This window comes from Callospermophilus lateralis, chromosome 1 (assembly GCF_048772815.1).
Source record: "Callospermophilus lateralis isolate mCalLat2 chromosome 1, mCalLat2.hap1, whole genome shotgun sequence".
NCBI lineage: Eukaryota > Metazoa > Chordata > Mammalia > Rodentia > Sciuridae > Callospermophilus > Callospermophilus lateralis.
Window position 1 is genome coordinate 200,106,324 of NC_135305.1, and position 12,652 is coordinate 200,118,975.

Genomic DNA, 12,652 nt, shown 5'->3' on the forward strand with positions numbered 1-12,652 from the left:
TATTCCTATTTCAGCCAGGTATACCTAAGTCAAAAGGAAACAGAACCTGTTAGAAATGGAAGTTTCATCCATCATGTCAACTTTACATATCAAACTATTGCGCTGGTGTAGGCAGATTTTTTTTTTTTTTTAAGCAAAATTTCAGAATGATGACTTTTGGCCAAGGCAAATAATAAAGCAGTGTGTGGTCTTCAGCCTACCAGAGACCCCCTATCTGATCAAATTCGGGCTGTGATTTTTTTTTTTTTTTTTCCTTTTCAACCTAATACCAGGTTCCCTGGGGAAGCTGGGTTCAAGGAATCCCATGTTCTTGTATGTGACTCTGCTTCTTTCCGGTGACTCCATTTCCCTATTATCTGTTTTAGAAACTGTCTGGGAGGAAGATTAACCCTGTTCTGCGGATGTTTGGGCAGTCCATATCTGGAGGCATTGATATGGATGGAAATGGCTATCCGGGTAAGCTGTTTTTCTTTTTTTTTTCTTTAAAAACACATGAGATGAAGATTCATGAAATAGAATAATTTTCACTTTGGACAGCCGTTGTTGCATCCATTTGGGATTAGGACAATTCACACAGTAGAATGGGGTCTTTTGCCTAGCATTTGATTTTAAGGTTAAAAATAGTGTTGAGGTTTTTTTTTTTCTTTTTTTTTTTTTTTTCCGAGTTTTAAAATGATTGACAGGGTTAAGTAGCAGGCAGGTGGATTTTTTAGTGATTTCTATGGTAGCAGTTCTAATGAAGAAAAAAGAAAGCATTGTCCACATTTATAATGCTATATAGTGAAACCTCATTTTCCAAAAATATTTGACCATATTCAGAGATCTCTCATTTTTGAGAGGGAAAAGGAGCTTGCACCTCCCCATGCACACAAAAGAAAATTACTGAAAGATTTGGGTAAGAAGAAAACCATGTTCTTCTGTCGATGGAGAGCAGACCGTCACTGTTCAAGGCTGGCTGGCTGGCTGGTGTTCTGGGTTAATTGGTGTGTTGTAGTGGTTGAGGCTACTTGAATAAAAAATTACAGTTTCAAAACCCACCCCAAGTGATACCTGGTTTAGGTCAAGTGGTTCTTTGCATGTTTGAAGATGAGGACGGGCAGACAGGAATTTGAAAATATCCAAAGTCGTCATGAAGTGCTGAAAACACTTCCCCAAATATATACTCATCTTTTGAGAAAAATATTTTTCTTTTCAAATCTGTGCAAACTAATGCCATCCTGATCGAGGATGCCTATTTTTTGTACAAATGGGAGTTTTGAATGTCCTTGAGACTACAGAGCCGAGAGGAGTGGTACTAGAGAGGAGTTAGTGTGGAAACTTTGGTCCCGCGATAGACCCTCCTGGATCATCTTTCTTTCGTTTGTTTTTAAGTTTAGGAAAGTGGTGGTTCTTGTTAAGGGTGATCTAAGGTCATCCCCGAACATCTCATATGGGTTGAACATTTCAAGATAGGCAGAATGCTGCCATATCCAAGGGCCATCTCAGTGATGTCATAGGGATACGGAGGAAGGGGGGGCGTATTTCCCCACTTTATAGTTAGCATCTGTCTCGGGATTGGGGACTGACCGGAGCCTGCAGCAATGGGCGGGACTCAGGTCTCCGGGTGGCTTTGCTGCTTCTCTATAAATGCATGATGGTAAGCAGATGTGTTCACATTTCACAATGGATCTGAACGGCTTTTTCAAGTTTTTCTTAAGAAAAATGACAAATTTGTCATGTTCTTTAATTTTCAAATACCAGTCTGCTAAAAGAAAAAGTTGAAGAACAACAAAATTAATAAATACACCCACGTGCAGAAACATTAGGAACAATTTAATTCGTGGATTTGCTGTGTTTTTCCTTAATGAGGGCGTGTACAGATGTTCTCTGTTTATGATGGGCAGATTTAGATTCCAATTTAGACTCTTGGACTCAGAGGCTTGTTTCTATGAACTATGATGGAGCCCTAGGGCTAAGGGGGTGGGGATGGGGGTGAGAAAGAAAGGCAGACAGCTATTGGATGAGTGAATACTTCCTAAATGAAAGTTATTTAGAAATAAATAAAAATTACTAACAGCAGGGGTGCTACTCAGTGGTAGAGTGCTTGCCTGGCATATGTGATGACCTGCATTTGATCCCCAGCATGGCAAAGGAAAAAGAGAATTCTTCTTGCACCACAAAACATGAATAGTTAAACCAGTGTTTTGGTTTATAGTTTACCAAGTATTTTTATGAATTTTTTAATTTAGCATGTGTAATAGTAATATTTGACATGTTTGATAATTTTTCTCAAGTATTATAAAGTATTGACAGCTTTTGAAGATGGTCCTGCAAATAATGATTCTACACTTCACAGAAAAGGACACAGGGACACACTGAGGTCACATAGAGTGAGGGTGAAAGGGGATTATTCCATGGTTCGGAGACCCTAGAGCATTTTCTAAGAATTTTTTAATTTAGGGTATCCCTCTCTTTAACTCACCAATTAAAAAGTAAAAAAATCTGAGCTATATATGTAAATTGAAATATGTTAGTTAACAACATTAGAGTTATAGCCAAAATAAGTGAAGTTAATTTCTATAATGTTTAATCCAAAGTGGCCAACATATTATCATTTTAATACATAATCATCATAAAAGCCACTAATGAGTTAATTTTTTTTTTAAATTAGGATTTCAAAATCTGGTGTGCATTTTACGCTTGGAGCCCATCTCAATGCAGACACAATTTAAGGTCTTACTAGCCATATGTGGGTTGGCTGCCATTTGGGACAATGTGACTCTGATTCTTACAATCATTACATGATGCAGACAATGGCAGTCAGAGGTGTCTGTTGCTGTCATGTGTCATGCCAGGGCCAGTGGGTGGCCTTCCATGAGTTTCTGACTACTGTGACTTCTTGTTTTCAGATGTCACTATTGGAGCCTTCATGTCCGACAGTGTGGTTCTTCTAAGGTAAGATGCCTCACCCCTGCTCCTTGGGTGTGTTCTTCGTGGGGAGGGGTGGGATTGGTGGGGGAGGCACAGTGTGTATTCACTGTTGGGCAGCTTTTCCCTCTGCTGATTTTTTTTTGGGGGGGGGCTGGGAGTTGCTTAGTGGATGCAAATGTCTCATTCTTATCCTCCAGCTGTTGGGCCTTGAGTGGCTTATAGGTGGGAGACAATAGCAGGATTTTTAGAGACCTCAACCCAGGGGCTGTTTCCTTGTGGTCATGAACAGCAACATAAATATTAATGATAAACATTATCATTTTTGATGGGTGCTATGATATTCAAAGGGCTGGGAAGTACTGTCCTTCCTACGTTTTTCTCTGTACCCAGCTTCTTTATATCAGTCAGCTCTCAACTTCCAGAGATCAGGGGCACTTCACTGTTTGGTGGCAGCAGAAGTGTGGGGGCTGTGAGCTCAAGTCCAGTGCTCACTGAAGGCATTGAGTCAGGATCTCTCCTTCAAAGACTGGTGTGTGGGGGGTGGTCGCCATCGCCACCCATGAACCCTCTCTAGGTATTTCTGTCTGTGTGAGTCAGAGGAGGCAGAATTACACTTTGGAGTGGGCGCCAACTCTTAGGTTTTGTTAGTAACCTCATGGCAGAACGTTCTAAAATAGACTGATAGGATCTTAGAACTGGAAGGGATCCCAGAGGCCGCGTAGTTCCACGCCTCAGATTCTTCTCATTCAGTCCTGCCTTCTCTGAGTCTCCCCCAGAGACACACACAGCCTCCTGAATGAGGTGCCCATGGCTTAGGAACTTCTAAGGAACCAGTTGATCCCCAGGTAACTCTTAAATATTGCATTGTTAAAGAGGCAGAATGACCTTGAGGTTGAGTGTGACCTTGAGGACCAGGTGGCCTGGATTCAAACCTTGCCGATGTCCTTAGAAAGGCAAGATCCTGACCTTCTGCCTCAGGATGCTCATCTGCAGAACCGGATATTCTTGGCCAGAACTCCGTTAAATAGTGTAAAGCGCTCCTAGCAGTGCCTGGCCTCCTTCTCCCCAGGTTAGCAAGTCTTAGGATGTAAATTGGGTTAAATTCACCTCACTGAGGTTCCGCTTCCTGGTCTAGTGTTTTCTGCACAGCAGCCCTTCAGTGTGTGAAGGTAACATTTATGTCCTCCAGGCAGGGATTCACTGAGATCAAACCTCTATGGTTCTTAATTCTCCATCTTGACTGGGTTTTTACTTGATCACCCTTTTCTCTGGGGTGATGATTTTCCTCTTGCGTAAGACAACTTTTGAGGCTCCAGGTGATGGAGGAGATTCAACTTATGTCTGGTAGTTCTCACTTGCCTTCCTTGATGTGTTCGTACTCTCTTCACCTCTGGAGCAGCCTGATCCCATTTGTTGAGATTGCTCTCAGATACACCATGACACGTTCCTTGGCTTCTCAGTTGAAAATAGGCCTTCTTGACCCCGGGAGCATCCGGCTTCAAGTTCCCTTGTGTAGGTTATTTTATCATCCTCCTTCCGTCTGTTGAATTTCTTTTGGGGCTGGAGGTGCATGCGAGCTCCAAAGGGCTTTTCTTCCTTCGTGAGTGTTTTTTGTCTTCTACACGGATGTGAATGTTGAAGGGATTGCTTAGTGGACCTGAGATCTCAGAATCCAGCCCAGGGGGAGGGCTTGAGTCTGATGAGGTGAAACTTATTTGGGACAAATGTGAAATCCAGGGGGGAGAATGCCAGAGAGAGCACAGATCCAAGGAAGGAGTCTGAGAAAGAAACTTGAGAGCCCCAGCCTGAATGAGGAGCCCAGGAAGAGCCCAGAGGCCAGGCCAGCTGTGGAGGAGCACATGGGGATGTTGAGATCCCAGGAATCGTTTCACTTCTTTACTCAGCCAGTCATATTGACCTGTTGAGATGCAACTACGCACATGTCAGATCCTGGGGATTTGGTAGAGAACTTGACAGACATGGTCTAGCTCCTATACAAATGGGTAATAACTGCAACTAATGTTGGATGAACACCTACCATACGCCAGACGCTGTCTAAGCATTTCACATACGGTCCTGCATCAAGTAACCACTATTCATATTCAGAGACATGAATGCTTGGCTACGTGATTTTGTCACTGTGCAAGTGTCAGAGCATATGCTTACAGAACGTATGACTCACTAGGTGATGCCCTCCAGACCTCTGCTGTACATGCGGTCTGCCACCCCCTGAAATGTTGCATGTGTCACATGACTGGTGTTTTCATTCTTTGTGGTCATTTTCTTCCGGTGTGGATGTATAATTTGCAAACAGTAAAATGTGCCAATTTGAGTGTATGGCTCCATGAGTTTTGACCAGCAGACACACCTGTGTAACTGCTATCTCCCATTAAGATAAAGAGCATTTCCATCACTACTTAGTTTCCTTGTGCTCTTTCTGATTATACCATTCTCTCGATAGACAGCCAGGCATTCTTGTGACTTCTGTCCCCCTCGATCACTTTGGCCTGTTCTGGAATTTCACAGAAATGGAGTTAGAATGGGCTCTCGATTCCGGTTTCTTTAATGCGATGCGATGTTCTCAAGATTGTTCCGCGTTGGGCTGTGTTGAGTGTGCTGGGGTTTGTTCACTTTTCTCTTGACAGAATATGCATTGACTCCCTGCTGCTTACCAGTTCCATGATATAGGTATGGTTATCATTCCCATTTTATGGGTAAAGAGATCAAGGGCATGCAGGTTTTATTAACTTAAAAAAAAAAGTAATTACAGATGGTGTGCCATGAAGACAGCAAAGCAGGGTCATGAGGTCAAGGGCACTGGTTTTGGTTTCAGGAAGGGCTGAGTCCCATTGGAGGTGACAGAAGTCAGTGGTTCTGTGGCTTTGGCAGCTTTGCAGGAGTGGTGGGGCCTGAGCCAGATGGCTGTGGGTGGGTGAGGGAAGGAGAAGCTGAGAGCACAGAGCAACTCTTGACTGCCTCTCCAGAAGCTGGGCAGCTAAGGAGCAAATGGGATTGGCAGGTGGTTCAGAGAGGGTATTTTAAGGATGGCAGGGGTTAGGCCAAGGATATCTGTGAGAACTTTTCTCATCTCCCAAGTCCCTAACCCTCCTGGAAGGGATCCGAGGTGGTGAAGCTCAGCTGTACCCCCATTTATCTGAGCCCTGTTACCCTGATCCTGTTCCTCCCTTGGGGCCTGGAGAGGTTGAGGGACATGAGGGAGAAGGGGAGGTTGCCATGGGTGGTGTTGGGGGGTAAGGAAGGACAGGGCTGCTGGAGAGGGAATCTGGTACACAGGCCGGAGGGTGTGGGGGGCCTCATCTTCTGGGTGTCCCAGGATAGGAATGGAGTCAAGGGGAGGTTCCGCTTGGGATGAGGGTGAAGCTGAGGATGCTAACCCCCCCAGTCTATTCCAGGAGTTCAGGGGACTTGGGGAACAGTGGAGGTTTCAGAGATGAACTGTGGCGGGAGCAAGGAGGGACAGGCAAAGGAACCATCAAGCTTGCCTGAGAGGCCAGGTAGACTGGACATCTAAGGTGGCATCATTAGGATCAAGTTCCTGGGATATGACTGAATGACAAGGAACAAGAAGGCCTGGAGGCTTCAGCTGATCTAAGTAGGGTGCTCAGACATGACTTGGGTGCTGGGCAAGTTAATGGATTTTGAGTGACCTCAGATTTTGGGTGGGACCAGAAAAGGGGGGAGGCCCAGGACCATGTCCACACTGTACTTGATCTCTTCAATGAGAGACTGCAGAAGGGCATAGGTTAGGAATGCTTGGGCTGCAGCTCAGAGAAGACCTGACCGAGGGTGGCTTCCACTGTGTAAACAGACATAAGTCTACTGGAGGTAGAGAGCCCCAGGGCTTGCTGGTGGCTAAGTGTCACCAAGAGGGTAGGCTCTTTATATGTCCACCTGTTTCTACTCTGCAGAAGATAAGAAAAAGTTTGAGCAACACCGTGCCACAGGGTGCCCCTGCTGCTTTTATTACCCACCTAGAAATGGAATGTTAAGATTTGAACTGTCAGTTGTAAGAAACAAGCATTCCAGCTACCAGCCTCTGGGAAGTCTGGAAAGTACTGCAGAGCTGTCCTTGGGTGCCCTTTGCTTTTATCTTAGAGGCTGGTGCATTTGCAGGCAGGACTGTGAAAAGCCATCTCCTGCCCCAGGAGGGCGGGCTAGTGGGCCCTGCTCTGCCCTCAGGAAGTCTGCTCAGGAGGGCAGGCTCTGTGTTAGGGTGATAGGTACCTGGTGCTTTGCCATCGAGGGGTAAAGGAAGTGATCAGAGACGCTATGAAAGATTTCTGGGCTTTTCCTCATCCAAAAACAATACTTGGAGCTGAAACAAAAAGGTTTGAGGGAACCGATCTGACAGATGTTGGAAGGAGATGTACCAGTGAGGGTCCCTGCCGACTGTTTGAAAGGATTGTTTCATAACCTTCAAGGTCATCGTGTGGGGACAGCTTGTTTCTGCCTCCTGCTTGCCTTGCGCTGTGCAGCAGAGCTCTCTAATGTCAGGGGGACTCAGCCTGGTCTCTGATCAGGTGGCCTCTGGCCCAGGGGACCAGGAGGAGATGGACATTTCTTGGGTTCCAGGACCAGACGGCTCAGGGACTGCAGGGTGGGGCTGTCTGTCCCAGGCAGAAACCAGCTCTGTCCAGTATCTGATGCCTCTTGGTCTCTCTTGTGTCTCTCGAAGCTTTGGGCACTGCTGTGATTTTCAGTTTCCTGGGCTGCAGTAAAGTTTATACTACTTTGCGCATCTCCTGTCCTGCAGTAGTGTCCAGCATAAGGATGAATTCATTGGGATCTTGGTTCTTGGTGGGGGACTGATTTGGAAAAACCTAGCACTGTTCTCCTTAGCAGGGGTGGTGGAGCTGGGGCCTCCGAGGGAGCCAGGGGTTCTTGGGAGCTTCCTGGGAGAAGGGACCTTGCTGCTGGCTATTGAAAGGTCAGTGGGGCTTTCTGCAGTGTTCGTTGGCATCTGTACAATCGTGCTGACCAGGGGTAGCCTATCCATTTTCTAAGGTAATTCTAGCATTTTCTCAGAATGAACCCAGAAGAAAACTGAGAGGCCAGGATGTTGATCTCCTTCAGGCACCATTGTTGTCCCACTTCCTTTTGCCCTACAGCCGGATTTGCTCAGGGAGTCCCACTGCCCTGGTCACAGCTGCCCCCCTGTTGACCCTCCTGTCCCAGGAGTGGTGGCAGCCGCTGGATCACCCTCACGCCATCTGCCGCAGGCCTCACTTCCTTTTTCCCACCAAGGTTTTCTTTGCTGCTTCCTTCTCTTGGAGTTGGTGGATTGTCATTCCCATCTGCCCATCACCCTGGGCTCTCTTTGAGGGAGCATGGTATACAAGTGAGGTCATTGTTCGCAAGCCGCTAATGTCCCTTAATCTCATTATGTCACCCCTGTGACTGACACTGGGGCTCCTTAGAGGTAAAAGGGTCTCTTTGCGAGGCCTGCAGGGGAGAAGGTTAAGCTGGCGGTTTAGGTGAAAGCTCCCTGAGCAGATGTTTGCCATGAGAGCAAAATTTTGTCCATCTGTTGGCTTGGATGGACACTGACCATCCATCAAGACCTGGGGGATGGGCCATGTCAAGGGAGAGGACTGTGAATGTTTATTGGGTTTCATTTGATTCTGAGGCCAGGCGGGTTGGTTTCTTCTGCCCTTGAAGTGCTTTGCTGTCACCAGCAGGGACTTCATTTATGAAGGTCATTGAGAAAAATAGTCCCCAAATTGGTAGAGATAAATGAAGGAGGCGGTTCAGCCAGTTGGAGGGACTGCACTTTGTGCTTACAGTGGCAGTGAATGCTTTGGGGGATACCTGAGCTTGCCCCTAGTTCTTAAGCCCTGCCTTCTGGTGTAGGAACTCCTCTTAAATACACCCCTAGCTCCCTAGTAAGTGGAAATCAGAACTTATTTGGTAAAAATTTTTAAGTAATCACCCGGCAGCATCTGGTGGTTCACTTATGGCTTCAACCAGATGTGTTTGATTAACAACTAACTTGCCTTTATTATTAGAAGGCTAACCCTTAATATATTAGGAAATGTGCTACTTTTAAGACCAGAAAAAGTATTTACAGAGCACACTGGACCTTCTCTCTTGGGTTTTTTTTTTTTTTTTTCATACTTTAATCAAATGCTGGCTGAAGGCCCGGGATCTATCCTGTCTATGTAGGTCTTGTTTGATTCCCGAGAGCTGCTCTTTACCACCACTGAGTCATCTTCCCCTCTTGCCCTGCAGGGCCAGGCCGGTCATTACGGTGGACGTCTCCATCTTCCTCCCAGGCTCCATCAACATCACGGCGCCTCAGTGTCATGATGGACAGCAGCCTGTGAACTGCCTGAACGTCACGGCCTGCTTCAGATTCCACGGCAGACACGTTCCGGGAGAAATTGGTAATGAGTCACCGAGTCAGGGCTCGGGTTGCACGTCTTAGCTGGAGTAGGATTGCAGGATGGTGGGCAGCTGTGGGACGTTTCGGAGTTTCCTCCTGCCCTGCATCGGCCGGCTTTGCAGGCAGCAGATCGGTGGGCTGGACCCCTCCCCTCAGAGCTCCCTCCCCTCTCTCTCCTGCTCATCCACAGCTCTAGGACACATGATGTTGGACCCCAAGCATCCTTTGCCCAATGTACATGGACCAGACTCAACTTCCCTGGACCATTGGGCGGGCCGGGCTGTGGGAAGGTGGTGCCAGGGAGCCTGGGTCTTATGGAACATTCCATGCAGTTAGAAAAAAAAGAAGTGATGGGACTTTGGAAGCTCCCTGTGGAGTTTGCAGCATCAGCCAGATGTCAGGGGGGATTATTCCATTTACTGTGGGATCAGGACGTGGAGTTTTCAAAGGCTTAGGTTTTCAAAAGAGGGGGCCCTGCTTTGGCAGCGCAGAGAAAGCAGGTGGTAGCTGTCCCTGCTATTTCTTAGACTGGGGGGGAAAGCTGCCTCCAGAGACTGGATGAAGCCCCAGAACAAGACAGGGTCAGTGTTGATTAGAACGCAGAGCACGGGATCATTTGGAGGAAATGATTCCAGGATATTATGTAGATTAATAGGTGCTTTGTTTGTACTTGGCAAGGCTGATTTGAGTAGAGAGAAAAATTCCACGCGAACAAACAAAAACACGATAAAAGCCTGTGTCTCTCTTCCAGAGAGCATTTGCAGGCCAGGCCCGTTCTCTTGATTTCCTTCGTGGTCTCTTGAGAAGCGTGGAGATGGGATCGTGAGGCAAATCCATGTTCCATCAATAGTTATGAGGCTCTTACAAAGGGCCAGACACTGTGCAGCCCTGGGCACAGGGTAATAGACAGGATGGGCATAATCCTTGCCCTCATGGGGCTTTTGTTTTCGGGGGAGGAGTCTTTCTTGCTCTCTCTTCTAGACACATGCAGGCTCCTTGGTTGGCAGATTTGTGCTGGTACGTGAACACAGATTTCTCACTCCAACAGTGGACTCCCCCAAGGGCAAGTTCATAATGTGTTTAAGTAGTTAAGAAACAAGAGTTCTGCCTGTCCCCAGGAGTGTTATTCATCACTTCATGCTTTCCCTGGGAGCTGCCTACGGCCTCATGGAGCCTCCTGGCTGGCCAAAGGAAGGGTAGGCAGTGCCTTGCTCCTCTCTGGCCTGTTCATTTCTCTCCCTGAAGGCTGGGAATCCAGGCTGGCACCTCCGGACTCTCACCAGTGTTGAATGAAAACCAGGGTGGGTGGGGGGTGAGCTCTCCATGGTTCTGTTTGGCACTCTGACCCAGTGCTGCTGCGTTTCCATTGGCTGTCAGATAGCCTTGTGAGTGAGCAGAGGTGTCTGCCCTGCCTCTGGACAAGCTATCGAGCCCAGGACCTGAGAGCTGACCATTCACACCAATAGGGGACATAGGGTGGAAATGAGCAACTTGACCATAGGCCCTTTTTCTGCTTTGGGGATGCATTTCTGCTCTGGAGAGTGTTTGCATGCAGAGGACATCCTCTGAGTCCTGGTCTTTTGAGAAGCAGGCGGTGGGATAGCAAGGGATGGTGAAGATGTGTGAGGAATGGGGGAACCTTCAGTCTGGTAATGACTGCGTCATTCCTTGAGGAAAAGAGGGAGAAAACGTAGGAAAGCTGTTAAAGCAGAAATAACCCTTTTGCCTTTCCTCCTGGGAAACTCTAAGGGAAACCCTGGAAGGAGAATTTATGAGTAGATTTTTCCCAGCAGAAATCTTCTTCTGATGGAGAATGGGAATGATTCGAAACTGGCTGGGAGAGACCAGAGCCAGAGTTGATGGGAGACAGCTGGCTCCCTTCTGACCCAGGCTGGTGTAGGGGGGTCCTAAAGAACCAGCTGGGGGGCAGGGGAAGGAGGGAGGGAAAGCATCCCTCGGGGCTCGTCAGCTTTTCCATCAACATGACATCATTTGACATGGCAGGAACACGAGCTGCCAGAATGGAAAACCTGTAGCCATGAGATGTGCTGTTGGAGCAGGGCCCGGATCAGAACCAGCGCCCTCTCGGGGCTGGTCGTCTGCCTCACGTGAGGGACAGCTACAGCACTCCCCAAACCAAGTGAGCTGATTGGCTGCTGCTCTCCACTTCCCAGGGAGCCCCTTCCCAGCCCCCCTGGGGACTTGGGTGAGTGCTGTTTAAAACTACCAGTGGAGCCCAGAGCTGCAGAATGATCTTTGTTTCTTCTTCCTGCCTGCGGCTACAAGACCCCCCTCACTGAGGCAGCATTTCTCATGGTGTGCCTTGCCTCTAGAAGAGTCTGACAGAGAATTGACTATTTTTTGGGGGGGTCATTTCAAATGTCAAAATAAATTTTGAACCAAGGAGAAGCAATAAGTAGACGGTTCTCGAGATGAAATGCTTCCAAAATGATTGCACTTAGTGAATAGGCTAATTCAGTCTGTCCGTGATTGTTTAACATTTCAGAAAAATCTGAGAGGTGAGAGTTTTGGCATGCACACTCCCGCCTGGGGCAGGGCAGTGTGCCTCATTTTCAGCTCAGTCTTTGAGCTGCCGCTCTTCCTCCCCTTCCTTGAGTTGCAGGAGACGCCACATGTCTACAGTTCTGCAGTGAGTAGGGCTTTGAGGATGGAGGTTGGTGTTTTTTAAAGTACCCAACCCAGTGCTGGGCACATATTGAAGGTCAAATCCATTTCCTTTTCTTGACTTTCCTGTGTTAATCTGGGTCATCCCCAAAATAGATTTAGAGTCAAGGATCCAGGTGCACATCATTGATTCAGGAGTAAACCCTGAGCTGGGCTCGGTGGCCCATGCCTGTCATCTCAGCAATTCAGGAGGCTGAGGCAGGAGGATCACAAGTTCAAGGCCAGCCTGGGCAACTTAGCAAGACTTTGTCTCAAAATGTAAAAAAATAAAAATAAAAAGGACTGGGGAATGTAGCTCAGTGGTAGAATACCCCCTGGGCTCATTCCCCAGCATCACAAAAACAAAACCAGCAAAACCAGGGGTGATCCCTGGCAGCACCAGTAGGGAAATGGGGTACTGAGACAGCAAGGGTGGGTAGCTGTAGTCAGAGAAACAGAACAGGGAGGGAGGGAGACAGAAAACAGATATGAGGTTGGTTGGATTATTATTATTATTATTGGTGCTGGGGATTGAATGCGGGACCTCTCACATGCTAGGGAAGAGCTCTACCACTGATCTATGCCCCTGACCTTGTTTGATTGATTTTAAACAATTAGTTAATGAGATTGTAGGGGCTGATTCATCTGAATTTTGCAGGGCAGGCAACAGGCTAG

The 12,652-nt window shown here is 47.3% G+C and overlaps 1 protein-coding gene across 1 annotated transcript in view; it reads left to right on the top strand.

Annotated features, from left to right (window-relative positions):
* The window catches only part of Itga9 (integrin subunit alpha 9), a 322,017-nt gene that overhangs the window by 73,669 nt on the left and 235,696 nt on the right, over positions 1-12,652 (top strand). The window contains exons 12-14 of the mRNA XM_076843659.2: positions 366-456; positions 2,889-2,934; positions 9,160-9,314. Of these exons, the coding sequence (XP_076699774.1) occupies positions 366-456; positions 2,889-2,934; positions 9,160-9,314 (292 nt within the window). The remainder of the gene's footprint in view (positions 1-365; positions 457-2,888; positions 2,935-9,159; positions 9,315-12,652) is intronic.